General features: G+C 39.5%; 1 protein-coding gene across 3 annotated transcripts in view; it reads right to left on the bottom strand.

The window, feature by feature from the left end:
• Positions 1-26,685, bottom strand: part of mpp7a (MAGUK p55 scaffold protein 7a) — a 123,073-nt gene that overhangs the window by 39,425 nt on the left and 56,963 nt on the right. For all 3 annotated transcript variants that reach the window (XM_087788828.1, XM_087788826.1, XM_087788827.1), the window contains exons 6-11: positions 24,393-24,524; positions 10,007-10,088; positions 9,695-9,780; positions 9,313-9,387; positions 6,561-6,757; positions 5,963-6,033 (exon numbers count right to left, since the gene is read on the bottom strand). In XM_087788828.1, the coding sequence (XP_087644954.1) occupies positions 5,963-6,033; positions 6,561-6,757; positions 9,313-9,387; positions 9,695-9,780; positions 10,007-10,088; positions 24,393-24,524 (643 nt within the window). The remainder of the gene's footprint in view (positions 1-5,962; positions 6,034-6,560; positions 6,758-9,312; positions 9,388-9,694; positions 9,781-10,006; positions 10,089-24,392; positions 24,525-26,685) is intronic.

Raw genomic sequence — 26,685 nt, 5'->3', positions numbered from 1 at the left:
TAAGTGTGGTGCAGCAGAGTTTGATTTGAGACAGTGCTACCCTGTTGAAATTTGTGCACTGGGCAAGTAAGTGCACTGTCTTGCAGTGTACTGTAAAGCAGTGCACTAAAAGAAATGCACAAATTTGACACATAGCACATCTCTTTGTCTCGCTCCCACCCAGTGAACTCATAACCGCATTTGCTCTCCATACCTTGACATATTTAACAACAATCGTGGCATCAAAGGTAAAACTAGAATTGTTTTATTTAATTTTATATTCATTTTAATCATCCATTACTAGCTTAAATAATTCAGTTCAGTTTATTTTAAATAAAACGTGAGGTTTTTGATTCAGGACTCACCCTAAATTCACTCGTTTCCTACTAAGGGTTGAGTTTCATTTCAGAGTAATACGTTCCTTTTTCGAGTAAAAGGGAAAAATAGATGTTCATTTTAAAGTAGCGACTGGAGCTTACTTGTTTTAGTCTTCGTCCAAAATAATACACTAAAAATCCATCCAATCACCTCCACTCGTCTGTAATCTTCTTGCGACACCGCAACAACAAATCTCCCTTTTATTTTTACGTCTTTTGTGTGCACTTCTCACAAAAGTCTCACTTCATAATGTGGCCCCTGGGTCAATGAATTACTCTTCGGCCCCTGTGAGAAATAAATGGACGCATTAAGTCAATAATGCGAAGCGAAACAGTGAGACTCCGAGGCGAGTTTTACGCGTGTCCATGTGTTTTTGGCCGCGGCACCGGATCAGATAATCAGACAAGAGAGGATCTCATGTGGGATGAGGAGTCGGACTGGACGAAGCCCAGGGAGTCGTCAGGAGGCGAGAGAGAGCAGATGGTTGGAGAGCGGCCAGCTGTTGAAGGAGGATGAAGGCGGAGAGGAGGCAGGTAGACCATGACACCTCAGAAGTAAGTAGTTGATATAACCTCCGTAGGTGACTCATAATTGGCCGTTAGCGGAGAATAGATCAGACTTTAAAAGTGCACGTTCATAACTGGGGGAAATCTATCTAACTAAGCGATAGAGATTATTTATATCTTGAAAACGTTAGCCACAAGTGGTCATGGTTAAGCGGCGCTCGTCTGACTTCTCGGCCAAGACCAATATTGTTCCAGTTTAGGCTGGAAACACAGAGAGAGACAGAACCCCTTCTTCAATCAACACCTCTTTTCTGCACGCTGTAACAATGAAGTCTGCTCAGTGTCCTCTGCGTTTGTTGTAGTTTATGGCTCGGAGGCCGGAGCCAGCGCTAACCCTTTCGCAGGACCACGAGCCAAGCTCTATCCCCCCCCCCACAAAATCTTTTTTGACGCAGCACCACTGTTGCACGGGGCCACATCTGCTACTGAATGTGACCCCTGGCCTGATTTCTCCACTGACGGTTCCTCCTTCCAACTGTTCATAACTCCTTTCACACTTGTCCATTTCCCGTGTAACAATTGGCCTTTGATTTTATTTGGTTCATGAATTACATCTCACTTAGACTGAGAGGTTTTTTAGGGAAAAAAAAGGTTATTTTCCAGATTTTATGACGCTAGAGAATGGTTTTTGTGTAACATCTGCATTTCCTTATCAGAATTACGTAAATTCAATTTCAACTTCATATTTACATTTAGTAATGACAAAAAACATACGCAGTAGAAAATTATTTAATCCACTGTTAACTTCATCAAACTGGTGGCTTTTTATTTTCTAAATAAAAATCCCTTTAAACATTCTCTTCATTGAGACCCAGGTAAACCCATTTTTTAAAGATATAAATTCATTTTTACCATCCTCATTACATAAAAGATGCGCTACAACTGAAATTCATTTTATGTGTGGGTTTGTCGTTTGAATACGGTTTTTAAGAATTTACATTTTAATCTTCTAAACATACAGACAGTATTATGATTTGATTAATCTCACATCGAAGTCAGCTCAAAGCTCGCACTTTATTCAAGAAGTTAGAATAGAAAATATACCAAAACAAAAAGCAAAAATTATCTTACAAAGTAGGGTTAAAGTTATGCTCAACGGGCAATCTCTAACACTGATCTGTTACGACACCTAAAACATTTGTGTGTCTGTTATTGCCAATACATACAAGTGTTATGTTGTGATGTGTGAAACACATTTTTAGTTTTAAAAAAATCATACATTTATAGATTAAAAAAAAGTAATTCGTTTTTATACGTTGAGATATTTTTTTGGTAATAGGTTAAATACTTATTATACGAGTATATGATTTGATGGTCTGGAGTAATGTCCAAGTCCTTGGTTTATATCGATGAAAGGTTTTATATTTTAAAGACAAAGAACTTTACATTTTAACAAATTATTTGTTACATGTCAAAAAGTTCACAAAAGGCCAGTTTCAAAGAATAAAACAGTTATTAATGTTATAATCATGCACATATAACATTTTAAATAAATTGCTTCTACTAACAGATTTTCGATATCCAGCTGATTTGTCAAATAAGACGCCTCCAATAATCACTTCATAGGGTCTGAAGGCCACACCTGAATAAGAAGTGCTGATAATCTTCTCCACCCTCAGCTGCCAATGTGCAATTTGGTTTGTATACGGTGGGCAGCCGTCCTCGGACAGAGTCGTATCCAGCTGGCCTGCCGACTCTGCGTTATTGTATTACTGCCACTGGCTGCCGGGAGAATTGGATGAATTAAACTCTCTGCCAATATCTGCTGTGGGGGAGAGTTTGGCCAAACCAGGAAGAGTTATTTTCTGTAACGTCCCAGCTTGTATTGATCGCTGTGCGCCGTGAAGAGGACGAAAATGGATTTCATCATTAAAATCCAATTTCCTCCGAATTAAAGCGGCATACCGATGAAAGTTAATGCGATCGTTTTCATTCAATAAGAAGGCCACGCTCGTCCAACTAACTGTCTTCAGTTGTTGGAACGGTTGAGCAAGGCCCAACCTCAGATGTGGAAGTCAGTTTTCAGTTAACGTTAAAGTGACCTAAACTGATGTCATTTGATTTACTTGAGCCTCCGTCTACAAACAACCTACCGGTCCTTGAACCTCCTCCTAGTTGGACACATCTCGAACATCTTTGTCATTTGAACTAGCCTCTCAGTGTGGATCTACTCCGAGTCTCTCCAGTATGGCTGAGCTTCCCAAATCTGGCTATTAAGATGGGTCCAGAGAGACCTTGAGAAGGAAAACTATCGATCACTTGATCTTGTGAGAATAGGAGAGGGTAGGTTTGTCAAAAAGGTATATTTGACGTGACATTTCTCCTCATTGCTTTTAACTCGGATAGATCTTTCGACCTCAGCTTGCGTCCTTCATGGATCAAGGCACTTAAAATCATGAAAGAGGAAGGACATTCCACCAATATTCGGAATGAGAACCACAGCCTCAGGCCTTAGCCTGTTCTTATCTTTATGGCGTTAAAGGCGAAAAGGCAGAGATGAATTATCAAAGCAATCCTCCTCACACTGACATCCAGTCCATGGAAATTATGAGCCCGAAAAAAGAGGCAACTCTTGCACAGTCCAACAATAAATGTGAGTCCGACTTGGGTCACTGACCAGTGGTTGGGCAAATATCCAAAATATGTATATAATTTCTATTTAATTGGCTGGAGGTAGAATGTTTTAATCTTGAAAAGTGACCAAATTTTTCTCTGACATACCGCAACATAGCGTGTAACTGTTAACATGTCACGACACATGTCTATCATAAAATCTATTACCTAATAAAACCTTGGAAAATATAGAAATTGAGTAAAAAACAAACTTCTTTCCAGTCTCTTTGCCACTCGGAAAGGACCGTCCAAGGTGTCAGAAGAGAAGCCTTTTTACCTGCCTGACTTTGACTTTGGCTGGTCTGTATCAAAGCTAATGAAGAGAAATGTTCATGTCTTTGTTCTTTAACTATGAACTTGCAAGTGTATAAGCCAAGATAAGATATTATCGACAAATATAAAGAAACCACCTAAAACGTAAACGTAACATGCAAAGAAGGGAATTTGATTAAAGTAAATAGATGTTTGTGTTCCAAGGGGAGAGAGAAAGACAGAAATAAATATCTTTATTTAAGCTCCAAGAACTAAAATGTATCGTTAAATAAGACAAAGCACATTTATTCTTGAGCTCCTCCCCGCTCATTCCTTGGACTCCTAGAGTTAACCTGCTATATTTCAAACATCTAAAACCCCTCGTCTCCTGTAAGAACACCAAACAGCGACTTGGACTTTTTAGCTCGGCTCCCGCTGAACCTCCTGAACCTAAAGCCTGTTTTTGTTCAGCATATTTTTCTTGTAGATTACAACTTTCAGACAGACCTTTGGCTTAATGTAACACGACTCTTTCAATATGTAAACCTAAAATAAGCCGACAGAGGCTACGCTTAACCACCTTCCGAACTTAGCCGCTATTCCTTCACATTCATGTCCTTCTTTAAAATATGGATGTTGTCATTTCCTGGTTATGTTTTACCACAAAGTGCCATAGATGGAGCGAGGTATCCAAATATACTCAGAAAAGAAAGTGCTCCACTGTTCTCTAGCTGTTTTATTTAAACGCTCCAGTGCCTTTTATTACAAGTTAGAACATTTTATACCCAACACTGTTCTTCCTCCTGAGAGCAGCACACGAAAGATGTGGTGGACCAAAGAATCCCACTGTTTGTCCAGTCCTCGTTGACCCCACATGCAGTTGTGAATAGATTTAACGTTTTTTGTTTTTTAAATATGATGAGATGATATTTGTATCCGAGAGTTCAGTGAGAGGCCCTGGTTAATACTAAACTGACTTTTTTTTGCTTTTTTTGTTATTTTGGGTCTTACGTGCTTCAACGTGCATGTTAAATATGAATTAAAACCAAAAAGTCGTTTCAGACATTCACGTCAAACTCAAAATTGCCTAAGATTTGTACAGGAGTTTACTTTTATTCCCATGTTTCTATGTAGGAAGTTGCAACTTTTGAAATGCTATGTGCCACATTTTCTCTCCGTCACAGACACATTTATTAGGGATCTCATCTTTATTTTGGTTATATCAGTGCATTTTAAAGTTTTTAATATGTTATTATCAGTGCCAATGTGGGTTTGATCATCTGTATGTTCACCCCCGTGTTACGCAGGTTTACTCCGGACACTCCGGTTTCCTCCCACAGTCCAAAAGATAAACAGGTTGATTGGGAACTTGGGGAAGGTGTCCATAGGTATGAGTGTGTGTGTGTGAATCGTTGCATTTTTTTGTGTGCCCTGGCGTCCTGTCCAGGGTGTCCCCGGCTTCTCGCCCAAAGAAACTGAGATAGACTCCAGACCCCCACGACCGACATGAGAGAATAAGCGTCTGAAAATGACTGAATGTAAGAGCTCAAATGTAGCTGCTGCTTAGGTCGTTAAATATGATGAGATACATTTTATTTTGGTTCCAAAACTCAAAACCATAGTTCAATTAATACAGACCAAAAGTTAACTTATTTCGCGGAACTGTTCATTAAATTAAATAAAGTAAAGAGAAAGCTCGATTAAACATCTATTTCTTGTTATGACAAAGTTCTAGATCGTAAACAAAATGACCAGAAGAAGTAAACTTTTTTTTGTGGTTTCAGTGTGAATTTGGGACCATTTTATGTGATGTTCCGTTCAATGAATCTGTTTTATTTTAGCTAAATATTCAAAGCTTTATAAATAACAACAGTTGATGATCTTTATTCCCCTAACCATCTGACATTCTGGTGATGGATTGCTCGGTCTGCAATCCCCAAAAAGTAGACGTCAGATGCTGCAAAATTCAACCTCAAAGGCTGGTAGTTAAAACCCCCTGGTCTAGCATGAGGTGAATATCTCCTAGATACGTGCATGGATCTGGCTCGTGAGGTCACTCTTGGAATGGAACACTAAACCTTCTGAGGTGTACTTCGCCAGCCACCACCACCACCCAGACGATCTCCGTCTGCACTCTCACTGTGAAGCCTGGTGTGTTGTGCCGTTCTACTCACATGAGCGCCTGCTTGAGTTTCTCCTGAGAGGGAGGGGCAGAGTCGCCGCCGGTCGCCGCAATGCAAGCCTCCTTGAAAAACAGAGCAGAGAATATGGACGGTCGGAAATAAAACCATCACTTTGTCTGACAGCAGAGGAAGTCATAAAGCGCTCGCCGAGACTTCAAATAAACGTGCAAAGATGGTGTTGACACAAATCTGGTGTTTGTGAAATCAATGTTTCTCTCTGCTCTCCTTCCATCTTGTGTGTGTCTGCGACTTTTCCTCCCCGTCTGCTCTCGGACGTGGCCAAAGAAACTGCCCCGGCCTCGGCAGCTCGGTGCATGAAGTGCGACCATCCCCGGCCCACACTGATGTGCGATTTTTCCATCCCTTTGCTGTCCAAAGTGGATCTGTACCAACGCTATCATTTCTGTCATTACTCATTCAAAGCCAGACACGGCTGCGGAAATCCAGACAATTCTAGCACCGTGGAGAAAATTGGGATGAGGGGAACAGAGAGGGGTGAGAGATTTGTGTTGGTGACAAGCGTTGGATCGGCCTCGCTCAGGAGCTCAGAGGAAGTGGACAGTTGGTAGCAGCTGGGGTGACGTCTTACCTCTCCTGGAACTGTTTGGACGGAATAAGGCCGGCACGGGGATTGGCGTCACCTTCGTGTTTGGCCTGCCACCACGTGGGATCCTCCTGGCTCATGATCTGAAGGACGGAGCCTTTCTTAAAGGCCAGGCCCGCCTCTCGACAGGGGATGGTGTTGTCGTCTCTGGGGTCGAAATCAAAGAACGCCTTCATGAACACCTGGAGGACAAAGAAAAGCTTTTGTAAAACACTTATTATAAACTTTCTAAATGTTGAATCTCAGAACAGGATGCATGCATCAAGAGTTACTGTATTTACTGGATTAAAAGCATAATATCAATGGACAGGATTTGAAGTGGTGCCACTTTGTAGTTTTACCAAAGTCATACTAAAACATTTTAAAAGATTTTTGAGCAACCACAAGAAATGTAAAGGATTTTAGGTGCACCTTATAGTAAGTACAAAAATAAGGTACCGTCTTATCCGTCCGATTTATTCTGGACAATTAATGATAACTAAATAATTTCTATAGTTTCTGCAATAATATTCATTTATTTATGGTAAAAAACCAACATCCACCTGCTGTGATGAGTTCACTGAGAGGGATCAAGATGTAAAAATTGTATTCATTTCATTACATTTAGTAACGGAGTAAGACTTTCTACCTTGGACCATGCAGAAAACAATATGTTTTATGTGTTCAATGTTGGCTTTAAGAAACTGTTTAAAATCATTATACCTATCAGACTTTTTTTTTTTAATAATATATTAACAATAAACGGATTTTTCTCGAGGCCTTTTATCATCCATATTTCAGATTTATCATCTTGGTTTTCTTTCTCAGTTTTATTTGTGTAATTTTTCCTAGTTTGAAGGTTGAGTAATACAATATTTTTCCAATTTTAACAGTTCTGTTGCAGTCAAAAAACAGATATTGAATGTTTAATTTGTCTTGGAAAAATTCCTCATCCCTAAGAAAAAACTTAGTAGTCCTTCTTATAATTGTAGTAGTAAAAGTGTCAACATTTTTCTCTTGTTTTTCCCTCTTTTCCCTCTTCAGTCATTACAATTAAAATGAACACAAAGTGCTGTTTGAATAAAGACTTGCTTTGATGTGTCCACCTCTAACTAGGTTACTCAGCAGGCGGGATGCTGTCTGAGTCACTGGAGCAACACATGAGATGTGTCACAGAACTTCAGGGAGATTACGAGTGAAAGACGGCTCTGGGAGCGCTGAAACCTAACATGGTGTAAGTCAGTTGGAATTTCCTCCCGCTCACAAACACCAGCGACCGTTTCATTCTACGGAAACAAACTGAAAGGATTGAAAGTTTTCCCTCAGTGCACTTGGTCAGACGTCGCTTTGGCAAAGATGGCGGCGAGGAGCTCATCAACACGAGAGATTACCCAGTAATGGAAAAAACATTTCCTGTTGTGGGCGGAGGGTTTTCAAGCTAAAGCACCTTGTATTCTTGTCCCAAATGAGAATTGTCACGATAAGTTACGACGCAGAGAAGCTCCACTAGTGTGTGTGGGAGAGTCAGACGTAACGATGCCGTTGTTCATCTTCCCAGAAACAACCGTTTTCTCCCTCCTTCCATTCACTCCCTGATAAAAGTAGTTCTATATGTGAATCCTTCAGGTTTCACCCGTGACTGACAAAACATGGAAGTTGCGAGTACACAGCTGAGTCTTATTAAAGGAGACAAATGATGATGACCGTCGAGCATGACTCTTACAAGATTCACCGGTTATCTATGATCGATGAGGGTTTGGAGAAATGGGGATCAACAGCTGTGCACCCCAGATGGATGATAAAGTGGACGGAAATGTACAAGTTTAATGATAAATGATTACAAATGGTGCTTTGAAAAGTAAGGCATATTCACAGAGGAGTTTCTAAAGTTGAGGACTGCATGGATTCAGGATTAATGTTAAGATATAGACCTACATGACCCAGTAAGTACTTTTTAAAACATATAAATATATAAATATTGTTATGGTAGTAATAGAAGTTGTCACCAACACAAACTGTGTATCATTTTAAATTGTCTAAGTTAGCAAGTATTCTCCTAGATTATTTTCAACCTTTTAGAATTACAATTATAAGCAGATGATCTGCATTTATTTTGACTAAGGCTGTAGAATTGTTTTCACACATTACTTGTTACTGTAACTAAGTGAAAACACTGATGAGAAATCTAACTGGAGTTTTCGACTTTATCACATGTAGGAACTCTAAAATAACATAAATAAAGATACTGAGATAATTAATTCAAACTATTTTAAATCATTAAAATGGCAAACTTTTTAATGCAAGGTTGGAGAGGGAGTTGTGTTTGAAAATGTGACTAACCAGTCTTTTATTAAAAGTAAAAGTATCAGTCTTTACAATTCCGGCAAACCTTTCCAACACCACTCTGACCGTCATCTCACACCCACTAAGTGAACACAGCACCACAACGGACTGTGTTTTGCTGCATTTTACCGCCTTCATCAAAGTATTATAGTAGTAAGTAAGATTTAATACGCCAGTGACTGTGTAAAGGCCATATTTCACCTACAGGGTTGCTGTTGTCAACCGCAGGTGATCCATCCATCCATCAAACTAAACTTTGAGATAAAACAATGTATTCTCACCGTCTATATATAAAAAACACTATTTAAAGAAAAGGTCTAAATATAAGTAGGAAGGAGCATGTTTACTTAGTTGCGTGTAAAGTTGTGTTACATTAAAATCATATGCAACTTGAAGCAGATTTATGAAGACTTACTTTTGACTCCTTGGATGCAGGCTCCTCCTTGGCACCAGGAACCACCTTAAATGTAATGGCCCCTTGAGACTGGGCCTGAGAAGAGTGGGGGGGGAGAACAGGTTGAGCAGCTCACCTAATGAAAGGCTACACATTGGCACAGACTGAAACAGCTTCGAGGATGTGAGGTTGTTTGGCAGTGTCCGTGGGTGTCTAGAGTGATCTCCTGTTTCGCAGGAATAGGAGAGACTCGTCACGTCCCATCACCCCGTCACATATTGAAACTCTTTCTGCGACAGTCTGGCTGAACGCTTGTCGTTTATAAAGGTTTGCAGGATGAAAATAACAGTTGCCATCACAAACAAGGATGTGACTTCAGGGCAGAGTGTAGAGTGAGGCTTACTAGGATACGAATGATTTCCTCAGGTTTCTTGTCATCCACTGGAATTCCATTGACCTCCTTCAACTCATCTCCAACGTGAATGAGTCCTACAAACGAAGGCCGGGCGTTAAAATGTCTCTCATTCTGTCACGGTCATGACCAACATGATCTAATGCCAAAATAAATGATGCTTGATTCATTAATGTTCGTTGTAACAACCCTGTTATCAATCAGCTATAAACCCCAAAAAATGACGTCTTTTATAGTCGATGTTTAAGTAATATCCACTTAAATTAAACTGTAGAGAGTGACTGGGGGTGACAGGGTACTGACCGCTTCTATCTGCAGCTCCGCCTCTCATGATTCGTGCCACCAAGATGGCTCCTGTGCGTTCGTCCTGTTTTATCGTCGCACCCTGGAGAAAGAGGAAAAGAACATTAAGCATCTGAGAGTGATGAGCTCATTCCCTTTATGGACCGAACAGTTAACTCAGCTCGAAGTCATTTGCCAAATGATTGAGTCACCAAAATGATTGAGTCACGATAAAATAAGGAGAGACACTAGTTCTACTCGAGTACAAACATATATACATTCTCCCATTATCTTTCATTCCACCTGCATTTTTTTAAATTATTGGAAGCTTGCAGTTTCATTGCTGACACTTTAAATCTGTGTGTGGTCTTTTTATTTTATATATTTCACAAGGTATTTGAATCATTAATTAACATTATATTCTCATTTGTTATCCAAAGTGAAGAAAAAATAAAAAATAAAAATAAAAATTGTTTAGTGAATGTAAACAATTCTACAAAGGTTTTTGTTATCATTGAGAAGAGTCTGAAAGTGTGTTAAAATCTAATAAAAAAAAGTGTATTGTTCTATGATATTCCAGTATTTTTTCAATATATAGACAAATAAAGACACTGAAAGATCAGGGAACATCTCATACCACAGAGGCAGACTTTGTAGCTGAGCATTAATGTAAATAGATGAATTATACCAGAACCAATGATGAAAGACTCATTTCTTCTTTGTCGACTGAGAACGAGACAAAGAAGTTGAAGAAAAAGATGAAAAAGACTAGAAGTCAAAAAGATAGAAGACATGAAGAAAAGACAGAAGTCAGGAAAGAAAAAAAAAAGGTAGAAAAAGATGGATAAAGAAGACAAAGATGATAAGAAGACTACCAGGAAGTAGAAGAAGACAAAGGAACAAATTAGGATCAAGTTATAGAAGGAGGGAAAAAGGACTAAGAAGCAGACATAGAAGAAGAATATAGACAAAGTAGAAGAAGATGAATATTGCAAAGAAAAAAAAGGACAACAGAGAAAGAAGAATAAGAAGGTTGTGGCAGTTATACCCAGGGGAATCAAGTACAGCAAAAACAATGAAGGACCGAGGACAGAACCTTGACGGAATCCACACAACTGATCGCCGGTTCAGACCTCATTTGATTGGCAGATACACTGAACTGTGCCCAGAAATGGACCATTGTCTAGAAAAGCGTGCTAGAAATATTATTTACTTAATTAAATATAAACACATATACATCTACAAAACTATTGTATTCTTCTGTGACAAGAGGAAAGACACCAAGGCTGTTGTAATGATAACAGGAGGAGGATCAGGAGAGAGACACACAGACATGTATGACCACATCTGAACCCGTCCTCATCCTTTATAAATTGCAAGAAAAACAGAAATTATCGATGACGTGTTCGGCCCTGATGAATATACCAGCGAATCCCGAAAGAAAATAACGGACCAGCAGGTGCCAACATGTCAAAAGCTCCTCTAGACACACCATTGCAGGTTTAAGGTTGACGGATGACGGCAATCGCATCTTGACGTATGATGTCCTCCCTCTCTGGAGCTGGAACATCCAAACCACACGGACGCACATCGCCCGACTCGCCGCACAGTTTGTAGTGGCTGCGTCTCATCCTACCTGCTATTCCCATCATTAACCCAAACTGTTTTCATTGCTGCTCAAAGATTTGCTCATCCTGCTCAACAGATGTGCTTCTTCATTTTCAAATCCTGCCTTCACCCACCAGCTTAGACCATGTGTCAGGTCGAGGCAAACTGGCTGTGGCGGAGAGCGGGAGATAGCGAAATAGAAAATACCATTACTATGTCATCTCCACTGTTTGCACAAGCTAATCACATCTAATGGTCTTGATAATGGTTTCCTCAAGGCCTCGGGGGCGTTCAGAAGAGACATCAGACAATGAAAATGCTCTAAAGAAGCTTTAATAGAATAATTGGGTTGAAGAATCTCAGGAGGTTAAACTGGGAGAGGCATCAGAGCAGAGCGAGGACTAGACTGACGGGGATGGGAACTCAGGTGCAGGATCTATTACGTCCTCCTGGATGTCCTTCTTTAAGTTGGAGGATGGCCAGTTGTATTATGAATGCTTTTATTGTGTCTCCCAGGACGTCTAGTGGCGGTCAAAAGGCTAACTAAACATGAGAAAGACAGTCTTGAACTCTGTAATAACAGTATGGTTTCTCTATAAAACCCGCTCCTATGAAAGGTATACACTGTGCCATTGAGGGAAGATGAAGGGCGGACGATGAGAAAGGCACGTGGAGATTTAGCCACAATGGGATCTTGTGTTGTTCTGTGTTCAATCACAATGATGGTTGTGATTTAACTCATCCACCTGATGTTGAAAGTTAGTATTCGACTGAAAAAAATGGCAAAGGAGGGTCAAAGTCGAGACCCACAAGGAGAAGAATTCTAGATTTCTGTGCAAAGACAAAATAAAAAATCCCCAAAGTCGCTGAGAAATGTTGATCTGCCAACATTTATAAAAACAAAAGCTTGAAGTGAATGTTATGAACAGCCATTTTCGTTTTACACCTCAGGACGTTCAGGTGAAATTCATTAAAAAGACATTCTTTCAAAGTTGCTGGATGTTTCTTTTTTTTTTTTTTATCTGACCCGCTGCTGTCCGACGTGACGGGACCACGAGGGCCAGCCAAGACTGCAGAGAGGAAAGTTTGGGATCACGGAGGGACGGGGGGGCTCTGGCAACCTGCAGTCTGGAATAAGAAATGGCACGGAAGCCAAAAAAGCTGTGTCTGATAAAAGACAAAAAAAAAAAAAAAAGATTCCAAAATGATTGTCTGGCAGAGAAAGCGGCCCGACTGGAAGGTAAGTAGAAGACCAGACCGGAGGAAAGGTTTGTCGGGTTTTACGAAAGTGGACAAGAAGGTCAGGAACTCTCAGCGGTGTGATGGTAAAATATCATAACTGAGAGCAGGCTACCGGTGGACGGAAATTATCTATTTCAAAATATTGTTAAGATAAATAATAATAAATAATTGATTTGTTTCCACCAAAAATCCTGACAGATGGACAATTAATTAACCCTCCCTTCCTTTTTCTTTCATTTTGATGCGTTTTAAAGTACCTTTGACCCGCATTTGAGGACAGTATTTAGTAGCGATATCACAACAAGAGATTTATTTCAGTGAACACAATAGCTTGAATGATATGAAGACTGTCAAAACATTCTATGGCGTAAAGAAATGACAGTCAAAGTAGTAACACAGATAATAATAGTAGTAATCATGTGGATTTTTTGAATATTTCTTATACATTTCAACTTTATTTCTATGTTTTATTCATCCCATTAATAAAAAAAATACATTTAAATCAATCTGTCTTAGTACATTTACTTGAAAATAACAAAAAAAACAATATTTGTAGATTTTCAGTCTTTTATTATATTATTTATTTATTTATTATTTTTTCTAAAGAAAACAAACACAAAGAGTGAATGAACCTCCTCTCAAATCACTCACCGCCATGAGTTCAATCTAATACACTTCATCTATTCCGAGAGATTTTATTTCTTCCGTAAAAAAAAAACCTCTGGAGGTACCTTTACCTTCGCTGGAGGCCTCTGGGAGGCAGCGAGAGGTTCAACCTCCTGAACTCTGAATCAACCCTCGGCTCAGCCTCAATACCCTCTGGGTGTGATCATCAGCAGTCAGCCATACGTTGCTACTAATGAGTGAGCCGCGGCTCCAGTTAGAGAAACACATAAACAGTAAGAGTAGAACCTGCAGGATGTTCCCGGCGAGGGAGGCCAGCGCCGAGATGAAGGTGCAGGTTTACCAAAATACAGCAGCTAATGAAGCAACCAAGCATTAACACATAATAACACTGTTGTGATTGAGGTATTTGTGATTGCTGGCACATGGAAACCATTTCAGTCTGATCCTGCTGCGAGGAAACGGTGCGCGAAGTCGAAAGGAGGAACGCGAGTGTCAAGTGGACGCACGCGATTATACTGCCGTGTTAAAACCTGCAGGATGATGGTGCGCTACATTGCAACCGACCACAAACACAACACAACAGAGTGACTATTAAGAAGTTCTTCTGGTGTTGAAACCACTATCCCTCCACCATTGAGTATCCTGAACATCCTCTCTAGTCACCCGTCCTCTTCATCCCTCCATTATCGCATCTCAACGTCTTCCTCATCTCTTCATACCTGCCATCTCTATCTCAAATGTCCGTGTTCAGTACGTCCTTGGTCTCTCGTCTTAACGTGTCCAGAACCCACTTGTTGCTTCCCATCTATAATCGATCACCCCTGTCAGTTGGCACGTTCCACCCTGCCTGCATTCTCTTCTTAACCTCCTTTGATCTCTGCCCCTTAATGTGGCCATTTTCCCAAAACTCTTGCTCATCTTGTGAGTCAAACTAATCATCTTAAAATGAATGGAACATGTAATATAATGAGAATGATAGTGTAAAATATTATAATCTTTATAAACACAAAAACATTAATTAAAATAATAAAAAGTGTATATGTGTGCATTTGTGTTTTAGGAACGCAAATACATTGACTTTATTTTTTTTTATTTTTTTTTCGGAGTAGGCAGTTCCTTTTATTTCCATCATAGCTGAAGTACAGAGATCTTTGAAGCCTCAGGACAAAACTAAATGCATTAAAAAAAATTGACGTTTTTTTCAGACTACCAGACTTCATGCTACATAAATACAAATATACATTGACTTTAAAAAAGGTCAATTGTGTTCTAGAGTAAAAAACTGTTTTGTTTTATGTAAACTAACAAATTAATCAAATTTGAATTGTATCAGAGGATTAGATTAGGACATGAAATCAATATATAGTGAAAATGTAAAAAATTAAAGTCAGAGACTATATTAAGGTAGTATTTAATGTATGATTTAATGAAAAATAATATTAAGGAAAGACACTCCCAGTTCACAATAAATAAGTTTAAATATTTGATAGACGGCTTCAGAATGTAGTTAGAATCCTTGCAACAAATTAAGATGGTGAAGAGTAAGTGTAGACTGCGGCGATGGCACCGTCGGTCAGAGACACATCAGTGAGTGAACCTCTATCCCTCACTCTCACTGTGATCAGAGCCACATGTACTTCGACCTCTTCTGCTCCGTCTTCGACACGTCTGTGCTTGTTATCGTTGGCTCGGCTGGAACACCACTGTTCGGAGTTGAGATCAGACGAGCCGGAGAGATGGGTGTAAAAACATCACCTCGGCTCGCGTTCGCGCTGGAGCGGACACAACGCAACACCTCGGGTGAAGATATTGAATGTTAAAAGAAACACAAGAACATGGTCCAACGTTTTCAGCGCCCAGTCGTGAGCAGAAGCAGACCAACACTGACATCTTCTTAAATCAATCACAGAGTCACTGAAAACACAACAAAAACTGGTCTCATTTCTTGGAATGTAGAGATTAAACTTCAATTTATCAAAACCACTTTGTCCAAACGTCCAGTTCCGTCATTGAAGATCGTACCGGTCTAAATTGACTTTGCTTTCTGACCCACCTTGAGTGGACGTAGCGCTCAAATTCTACAAGGTCCCGGACAAATCGGGCTGACAATCGTCAACAAATCCGGGGCAGAGCTCCATTTCAAACCCACATCTTCAAGGCCTGCGCGCCAAACCGTTGGAGAGCTCCAACACTATGGCTCTTGACAAACATGAATTCTTCCACCAAATTAAGAGCGACAAAGGAAAACAAACCGGACCAGCCTGAGCAAAAGGTCTGATGTGTTTTGACACGACGTCACTTAACTGCAGGAGTGTAACGGCGACAATAAACTCCTGCCCACCGCTGTGTTGACTGGTGTGTTTAGAGGTATAAATAAAAGTGTAGTGGAAACACATGCCGGCGCTCCCGGTACCAGATGTGGACCAAATATGAAGTGAGAACGGGGGCTCCTGGACAATAAAATACGACTATCCAATCATGTCTGGTGTTAAAGTGTGTCATTTTGATTTGCCACGCAGCTCTGGCAACCTCCACCTTAAAGTTCTGGATGGCATCTGCAAATGGAAACTTTTTTTTTGGGATTGTTGGGCAGAAATGCAAGTCTATGCAGATTTAATTACACGTCAAAAGCATTTTGTACAGCTCAGAAAAATATGTTGACAACAGTTATATTTAGAAACAGATGAATATAATATCATCCGAATTTCGGCTTATTCGTGATTTGGATGAAGAATTTGAGTTGATGAAATCAAAATGAATCCCAATTTCATCGTCTACAATCAATGACGATCTACATTATCTGCTTTAATTAGGGCGTGAAAAAAAAGAAATATTCTAATTAATTCCATGTATTAATTTTTGAATACATTAATATACATTTATTAACTAGTTTTGTTTAAACTTTAACGAAACTGAACTCAAACAGTATCTGTTATTAGTGCTTCATATATATATATATATATATATATATATATATATATATTTTATTTATATATATACAAATGTATTATTCCATCAGAGCCTTAACATTTGACACACTAAGTAAGTAAGTAAAAAGGATGGGGGTTCCCAGAGCTGATCGCAATTGAAATTCATACTCTTATGCAAATATTAAAAAAATAAATAAATAAATTGAACACTACAACAATACATTACAACAATAAATTTCATTTCAGGTTAAGAAACATCATCATCTCAACACAGAAGTTCAGCAACTGTTTTAACTTTTCACCCGTTTATCAAATCACTTGTGATCGTGGCTAATAAAACACAACTTTTCCAGACAATCCTACTTTAAAGTTTCCCTCAGATCAGGTTTCTCTTTGCATTTATCTAACCTCGGTCTTGACCCCCGGGTCGTAATGAAGAAGCACACTGAAGAGAGAGAAAAAAAAAAGGGAAAATTGCAGACCATTATTACGATAATTACGGTAAGCAAGAGAGGCTGCGAGCGAAGCTGCCAAGTAATGTAGCACAGACGGCCTTGTTATGAGACAACTACCCTTCGTTACTCCTGAAATGCATCCAGCAGCTCACCTCGGTGACGGCGTTTTTCTGCGAGAGCCGGATTCCTCCGTCCACCCGAGACCATCGTTATTATGACATGTCGCACATGTGGACATAAACAAAGACACACTTGTGTGTCGCAAAAGGTAATCTCTGCTGGGATTGTTGGTGTTTTTTTCCTTTCGTAATCCAGAGTAAAGAAAACAGCACTTTCTCATGTCACGTTTCATTTCCAGAGTACGCTAAGAAGCGGGGCCACAGAGGAGCACCAGACCCGCCGCCCCTACAATGCCCACATTCAGTCCGGGAGCCGCTGCAGAGCCGGGGAGGGAAAGAGCCGGGGTCCGCGTTAATGATTACACATGATGGAGAAAAGAAATTCTGTTTAAGAGGGCCGTGAGATTAGCAGCTTGGAAATGTCTCAGATGTGGCTTTTGGAGGACACAGTGTCCGTGTTTTCACATTCGCAACTCGGCAGGCTGCAGGGCCGCGCTGCAGCTAGAGAGACTAATAAAGATTTTATAGACCAGCACAGATTCAGCTTTTCTTCTTTTTTTTTTAACTTTATGATTTGGTTAGATATTTTAGCTACATTCTAAAGTCTAGTGTTTTCAAAAGCTGTACAAAAGTTCTCATGACGAGGACGACCACTAGTTTGACAAAAGCCAGACTACTGAGTAGAGCACGGCACGTGGGCCACAAGAGGCCAAATGGCTGTATTTATGTGGCCCTAAAGAGGTTGTGTAGGAATCCAACTAGCAATTTTGATATTTTGCTTTTTATTATTTACGAATAACTTGATATAAAAACATGTTTTCTCTAAGAAAATCTGTTCTTTTGTGAAAAAAATTGAATCAAAATGTAAAGAAAATGCCCAGAAAATGTGTCACATGTCATTATACAAATTGATTTGTTTATTTTACCAACTTGTATATCATCTTATATTAAATCAAATCATAAAATAACAATGGCTATAATGGAAATGTATGGTTTCTGGTTCAATGTGTGCTAACGCTGCTTTTTTGTGTCAAGCTCTTCCCATCGTTATGTAGCCATTAACGCAAGAATGTCAGCTGTTTGTACCAACTATTGTCTTTCCTAACTACAGTTCCATTACAGACTACAAAAGTTAATAAATACTGATCCTTATTTAGCCTCAAGAAACCGTGCAAAGTTCTAAAGTTAACAGTTATTATTATCACATATCATGTTTCATCTATTTTCATGGTTTTTAGTCTGCAAACATTTAAAAACCTTTTTTATTTTGGTGAATTCCAACACAAGTTCTGCACATCATCAAACAGTCATTATTCATTTTTACAAAAGTGTATTATTGGCTCTGCCCTATTTGTGGACAAATGAGGCCCTAAAATGTACTTTGCTTGGCTCTCGGATCCCGGGTTGATTGGCTCGGCTGCGTTTATTTAAAGGGTGAGAAGTGCTGATACCATCTTAAATTTCCCGAAAAAACAAGCTAGAACTGATTTGTAGAAAAGTGAATGCGCCAAACAAAATCATGTTTCAGACACACTCGCATTCAAAGGGAAAACACAATCCGTATCTAACATCTGGTTCTGTGCAGGACGGCCGATCATTTTGGATACAAATCCTTCAGAAATGTCTTTTTTTTTACTCCGTGTGTGGTGGTCCGTAAATCAGACGCTTTAAAGCCAAATCAGGCAAGTTTGACGATGTGTCTTGAAGCAGCTTCAAGATGGGAATCTTAAATTACCAATTTCAGTTTTTAAGAAAAATCAATAAACCAGCCTGGATTTTCAAAGGCACACAAATAGACTCTCAGCAACCACACTGTGACCGTCTTGCATCAGGGAGGACAAGACTAGAGTGACACAGAAGAGAAAAAGCAAGGGAAGAAAGTTCGTTTCTGTGGCAGCCAATTAAGGAAAATCATGTTTGTCACAAATCAAAATGATCACAACCGTTTTCTGGCCTGCAACAATTATCAGCTCCACTGGTAAAGTAAAGAAACTCTGCCGACATCAATCTCGCTCTTGGATCTTGAACAGTAATGATCTCCGTGCAACAGCTTTGATTCGCCTTTTCTTTCTTTTTTTTTCTATGGCCCTATAATGAGAAGAGCAGCTGATTCGATTCCAGTTGACGTAGTGGCCAGACCCAAAAAAGTAGTAAGGTTGTATTGATCGGTGCGAGTCGGCCAGGGTGCAAGACAAGAGGGATCTGCCAAGTGGATGGCAGCGGGAGCATGAAGTTTAGATTTTCCATCCAGTTGAATTCCATTAGGGGTAATGAGAAAACCAATTGTCTTTGGAGCACGGAGGAATAGGACGTTTGGGAGGAGGGGAAATCTGACAACACGACGCCTGGCTACATGAGAGAAGGACTTGACGGGTCAACGATGGACGGCGTGTCAAATTTAAGACGGTTGGGATCGACTGTGACATTCTGATCGTTAATCCAGAAACATCTAATGGGTCGACTGGAGCGACTTACAAAAAAAAGAAGCAAAAGCAGAATTCCGTAGTCTATTGAATCAGACGTACTCATTCCTTATTTGATTATGCAACATTAACCTGATCTCCAGTCAGATATTCCAGAATATTTTACCTCTTACGATGACGTGGAGAGGCTTAAAGACTTTACCTCTACAGCCTCCTGGAGAAAAATATCTAAATGTCCCCGATATGGTCTCGGGAAAATGGCTTTGCACGCTTGTCAAAAACATTCACCGATTTCTGAAAATGATACTTGATGTTTTTGTTTTACATACAAACTGGGAAAGCAATAGAGTTTGAGTTTAATGCAAAGAAAGAGACAGCTTTACTTTTTCTACATTTTTTTCATCCAAATTTCTTTCATATTTCGTTGATTACTGTCCTGTGGAATTTGTCTTTTAATATTTTTTTAAATGTACTTTATGGCGAACAAATCAAAGATGTATAATTGATAAAGTTTGATGGGATAATGAAAAAAGAAAGGTTGAACTTAAAGTCTAAAGACTTACTTTTATTTTAAGTTTTACTTTGTCGAGCAACAAGGAAGAAATACAGACCAGCACCATGGAGGTACTTGAATGTTTAAAAGTGTGTCTTTTTTGATGAAGATTACTGAGCTCCATTTTCTACAGAAAAATGGATTTACATTTTTGTCTATAACAGATTACTCTGAAAATAATCCAAACCGTTAGATAACATTAGGGTGAGTAGAAAATTATTGAAATTGTAGTTGTCATATGTCATATGAATAGAGCGGAGATAGCTTAACCCCAAATTTCCACTGGATCCTTGTTTTGAAACAAGATTCAGACTCAAACAAAAATATATTTTTCTGTCCAGAGAGTTCTGAGGCTACATTACTAGTACACGCGCTCACCTTATGCTCTTAAACTCTTTTATTTATATTCATTTATTTCACATTGACTTTATATTTTAGATTGGATTAGACTTTATTGATCCCACAGCAGGGAACAAAAACACATAACAGGGACAAAAGACAGAACTCCAAAGAAAACAAACATGAGCGAAGAGCGAAAGCAAGAACAACATCAACCACACACATCACTGAAACACCGACCAACAACACCATACTCAAGGTTGTAAGAAGCCTAACAGTAAAAAAAAGTGCATTATGCCAAGAATTCTTGCACAGGAATGGACTACTCCCAGAATAGCTGAACCGGAAGAGGAGGAAGTTAAGTACTAGAGTTAATGACGGGTTGTTGTAGAGTCTGACTGAGTTTATTCTGTTAATACAGGATTTCTACTAAATGTAGAAAATAATTTTCTTCTTTCTTGTCTATTATCTCCAAACTGGTGCAGGGACCACTCTAGGAACAACTGGTTTAGTTTCTGTCAATCACAGAGACCTGCATTTTACAGGACTGTATTTTACAGGACTGTATCACTGATGACGGATAAGTCTACTACAGGTCTTAAGATCTTGTCTAGTTGTTTTAACATCCTGTTCCTTCCATCATGACCCAGAGTCCCTGGCCATTATTTAGGACAAGCAGGAAAATATTCTGGAAATGGAGCGGTTTCCCCTTCTGGCCAAGCCAAAGCAAACTCACTACTTCTGGTCAAAATCTAATTTTATGCCTCATTACTCAATGAATTGATGGCACAATTGTTTAACAATTAGATGATGATGATGATTCACTTCTTATTTTGAACACACCAGTGTTTCAGTGCGAGCTACCCATGAACCTGACCATGTTTTATGAATGACGGCGTTTGTTCATGGATTTAAGGTTCGATAGAAGATTTTTCTACCCGGATGACTATATTCCACATCCAAGTAAAACAATGATAATGCAATTTTGTAAAGTGATCCACTGAACCACAAATGAGCCTCTGAAAAACGTTACTATGCACTGTTGACGTTGCTTTGGAAGAGAGTCTGAAGAAAGGGGGGTCTGGAAGTAGCAATGTAGATTCACTTAATCTTAATGTTAAATCGTAGGGGCAAGAATCCATGTGAGACACTGTCATTTAGCCAGTTGAAAAAAATTATTTGATCAAGTTTTTCCGATGCAAAATACATAAAAGTCTTCCCAACATCAAATACAGTAACTGAAGACCGATTTGTCCTTTGATATCTTCTTATTAAAATCAGCGTAAAAACAAACGAAGTAGTACAGAGGCTAAGAAAAGTTATTCTATTAACCGAGATAATCACTGTAAGTTTGTATTCAAACTATTTTGAGGTATAGAAATATCTGAGGCCGGATGGAGATGGAAAAGCAGAAAAAGGAAACTAGTCATTGTAGAGTTCAGACGTTATGATATCAAGTCTGAACGCTACAGGCTGATTACATGAGACGGAGAGAGTAAAGGCCACTTCCAAATCCATTTGTTTCAGGTGTGATTGAGAAACTCACATAATGAGAAGTTCTTTTTGAAGGCACCGTCTTCAGCAAGAATGTCTGCTGGGCTCGCAGTTCAAGTGGTCAAGTCATTATTCTCAGTTTCCCCTTTAATGATGGATGGAATGACGACTCCTGGAGTGTCAGTCGGCCAGAGGTGGATGGGTAATGACAGAAACTCAACATTAACGGTCACATTAGATGCTTGGAGAGTGCGAGGAATACCAGTGAAATGAGTTCGATTGCACGGAGAGAAAGAGGTGGACAATACATCAGGAGCTTATTGAAAATAAATGAACGTCAGGTATACTGCTCAAGATATGAATGTATAGTAAAGGTTTTATACCAGATTTAACTGCACATGACGACTCACAACATACACACCCTTCCATAACAAAAAATACAAGATACAAGAGTGCCGAGTCTACTCAGTCCTGCTACACCATCTAAAGAATATTTTGAATCAAAAATATAAATTTACATCGTAATATTTATATCTTCTGACTTTTACTACATAACTAAACATCAGTGTAACAAATTATTTTAAATTAATTTTATCAAACGTAGTACTAAAATCCTATAGGTTTAATGAAATCTAAACCTCAAAAAAGAATACAAAAAGTCCAAAACTCTCAGCACGATTAAATGCCTGCAAGGTACGATTAACTTTAGAAAAAGGGGGAAAGCACTTACCCATAGCACATTTAAAATATATATATTTTAAAGGAATAAAATCAAATAAATTAAAAAAAATAATATAATATAATAATTCCTAATTCAAGGAGTAAAAGGTTTAAGGAATCTAAACATTATTTTATAATACAAGTTAGTATAACTCTGCTTTTATTCACTCACTTCGAGACATAGTAAAAAAAAAAGAGGAGCATCAAGGAAAGAAAATCTTCCAAAGTAAGTCTAAAACAAAGTGACTTGCAGTGACTCAATAAAATGATCTGAGAAGCTTTTTCCTGATTTTTAAATACTTCACTACATTTACAGGGAAAGCTAACTAAGAATGTCTGTACTCAAGAAAAGTTTAAGGTTCATTTAAAAAGGAAACACACTACAAAATCTATATTTACTTCAAAGTAAGTTTAAAATTATATTCATTATAATTGTGGAAAGTTTGCGAAGGTCCTCCAACACAGCCACACTCATTTAAAAGAAACAACAACTCCTTCTGAGCTATAGAAAATGTGACCTGTATGTGACCTATGCTTATAATAAACCCTCCTCAACCTGTAAACTAAGAGCCAGCCACTACAGAGACACAAACATACACTTATCACCTTCTATCATTGTACACTAATACATAGTGTCACACACTGTAAATGTTTAAGATGTCTTTGGGAGCCAACGAGGAGCCAAGTTGTGTAACGGAACAACACCAACGCGATGATTAAGGTCACCCATTGTGGTTTCACAGACGCTGGCGAGATCGACGCAGGAAATGCCCCTCGTCAAGGATTCCTACGAGCCACATTAAAAACACGACGCGGCTCCACGGAACATGCACAAGTCTGAAACCCCAACGTGGTTTAGGTGTGTGCCACTTTTCTCCAGGGTGTGGTAAGAGAAGTGCACCGGACTGGAGCCAAGACGGAGGTCAGGGCGAAAACCACAACTTGAAAATAGAGCCAAGCTGGGGCCAAAACATGTCCGGTCTAGATCAAACAGGGGCGGGGCCTCGAACACACAACAAAGTGCGGGCGATGACAGGACTGGGGTCCCCGACGGGCCATCCAGGGAAGGAAGGCAGCGGAGTGGTTTGCAGAGGTCAACGAAGAGCGCCCGAGACATGGGAAACATTTGGGAAGCACGAGAGCACATGGCGAAAGCGTGCCGGGGCCCGACCCAAAGCAGACCCAATTAGGGTTTCAAGGGATCGCAGAGGCCCGGGAAACCTAACGGGACCGAGTAAGCTCACCAAAAGGGAATGCGTGGAATGACAGAGGAAGGAAGGCGCAGATAGACGTTGAGGAAGTTGAAAAACCCTGAGGGAACGATTGGGTCCGTCCCAAGGCCACCACCGAGGTCTTGACACGGCATCCGTGGAGATCTGACGCGTGAAGCGCGTTGCCATGACGAGTTGGACAGATGAGACACTCAGACTAGACGGTCTGAAAATACTTGTGACCGAGCGCACGGTAATTGTGGCTGTGCTTGGACAGCTGGAAGGTTGTGGGATTTACTCCTACAAGCAAGCAGGATAAAGGTATGCACTTGATGGGAGTGTGAAGCTTCATCAGTGGAAGGAAAGTACATGTGTATGAAAAGGTAATTGTACGAGAAATATGACATTGTTTAACTGAAGAAAAAACACCTTCAAGGCATCTTAGACCACATTTATAGAATAAAATCATAATAAAAATAAAATAAAATAATCCAAAAAAACAACAACTTATTTGCTAAGGATTTACTTACTAAGAGAAATCTTATAAAACTCCAACAGTAACGGTCAGAAGGACGATCTGGGTTTTAAGATGTTCAGCTCAACAACAGAGGTGTGTGTCCTTGACTGGGCTGGACTTAAATTTAAAGTATTCTGTGATCACAAAGGTTTTACGATCAGACACTTACGAGAGGCTCCTTGTTCTTCACCAGTCGTATGATCTTCACCGAGTCCTCTTCGTCGTCCAGGTCGTCTGGCAGCGGAGGTAGTTCCGGGTCAAAGTTCTTCTGGGCAACCGTGTCGTGGACTTCCAGGAGGCTCTGAAAAACATTTGGAATTAGAGGTGGGAGAAAATATTATCGAAACTACTTTTATCAAGACATTGACTCAAACATTCAAGGGCACTGTATTGATTTTCTGCAAATCATATTTGAAGATACTTTTTATTTTAACCATCAAACTTACAACCACTGGATGGCAGCAATCACTACATCCTCGAACACTAAAATAAATAAAAAATCCTGCGAGATCCGGGGGATGACTGAGGACGAGAGGATACAGTCGACTCAAGCTGATGTATGGACATATTTCAGTTTCAAAACAAACGGTTATAACTTTATTAAGAGTCATGTGGTCTGTAAATTCTGCAACAATAGAGTAAAGTACTCGACAATACTACAAATATATCCTTGTTACTACAGTATCACAATATATCATTTTGTTTCCCTTGTATCGTGAAATGTATTGTATCGCCATATTCGTGCAAATACACACAAGTTTTAAAAATCCACTTATAAGCTAAGCTAACAGACAGGATATCTTTGTTGAATCTTCATTTTAAAGCCGATTGTTTTCAAGAGGACAAGTATTGCGTCACCGAACAATATATCATGAACACCGTGTTGACACTGTCCAGGGAAACGGGCAGGACGGGATGATTCGCCGCATATTTGAGCGGCAGGTTTTAAGTAATGAAGTTCTCGGGGGCTTTAGATATTTCGCACACTCACATGTGAACATAAAGAAGATGCAGACAAGAAGGATGCTATTGAGACATTTTTCAAAAAATATTTAACGACTCCATGTCCGGGGCTTCGGGGAGGAGCTGGACGTGCGCTGCCGTTTCCGTCAGCGTCGGCAGAAGAAGTGAGAACATCTTCTCATCCACTTGCCAGAAAAGAGACAAGAAGGGAGGGATGGGGAGGAAGGGGAGGCCGTGTGTTTTATGACACGGGAGCTCGCCGCCGCGTTCGACATGCTGCTAACTGGAAGCAGATGAGAGGAGGAGACAGCGCTGGGGCTTTGTGGCCGGGTTCCACCGAGACGAGCTGACCAGGGTGCATTTCAGTGATGGCTTCGGAGACCACCTATACAGACCAAGTCAAGAGCGAGGGTTCAAGTACGAGTCAAGAACAACTCAACTGGTCCGCAATAGTTAAAAATGCTAACCAATACGGGCAGTTTAAAACAACAATAACATCTCAAAAACTTAATTTACCCATCAAACTCTGCTCTGACTTCAAAGATGCTTCAAAGTCAGGTTGGAATGAGAAGTTTATTCCGTCTAAGAAGTTGGTAAGGTACCCAAGAAAGAAGGTCGGCTGACGACCTGAATATACTGAATCTGTAAAAAACTTGTTTTTCCTTTAATATTCCAACATGGCAATGCCAGGATTTATCAGGATTATATCTTCATGGAGTGGTTTGGGTAGACTAAGGCATTATGTCCTCACATGTATTGTCCACCAGGGTTCCCATGAGAATACTTTAGATGTTCAATAGGATCTTTGCCGTGGCTGATTATTGGCTTAAGGTGGTCCGATAAAAATGTAGTTATACTGTATATATTTCTTGTTTTTTGCGAACTTGAGATTGTATGTTAGTGTGCATAAAATTTGTTTGATTCAGATTAAACTCCAATGTTATTATATGAATTATAATTATCATTTTTATATATATGTTAAAAAACTAAAGACAACCATTAAAAAAAAGCTACAGCGTGTCGTTTTGTAAAGAAAACGTCCCACATTTAACTCCTGCAATTTTTAATAAGCCTCATGGAAATTGTTAAGGTTTTCCCAATTGGAAACTGAACAACTTATTATAGTATGCGCTTTAAATGTAGGACAACAGTCACCTTGTTTGTGGTTTATTAACGCAAAAATGAACACATTTTTTATTGACATCACAGTCAAATAAGTCCCACTATCCAAGGTGACTCTATAGTTGCATTTTCTTATTTTAACTTCAAGTTAGTGCTTCTTAGAGCAAAAGTTTGGAAAAAAGTTATTTTTATTAAGTCACATTATTCATTTTTGGCATAAATCTGAGATGTATCTTGGGCTTTAAGTGTTTAAACACAAACAGTCGTTAGATACTGAGTAAACTACTGTGAGAAATTTCCCTAAAAGCAAACATACTTTAAACATCTTTAATCCTGCATGTTTCCTCAGCATCCCTCCCTCTTTTATCCTTGTTTGC

Source organism: Callionymus lyra, chromosome 4 (genome assembly GCF_982586985.1).
Source record: "Callionymus lyra chromosome 4, fCalLyr1.hap1.1, whole genome shotgun sequence".
Classification (NCBI taxonomy): domain Eukaryota; kingdom Metazoa; phylum Chordata; class Actinopteri; order Syngnathiformes; family Callionymidae; genus Callionymus; species Callionymus lyra.
The sequence above is the reverse complement of the archived record's forward strand: the minus strand, read 5'-3'. Positions and strand labels throughout refer to the sequence as shown.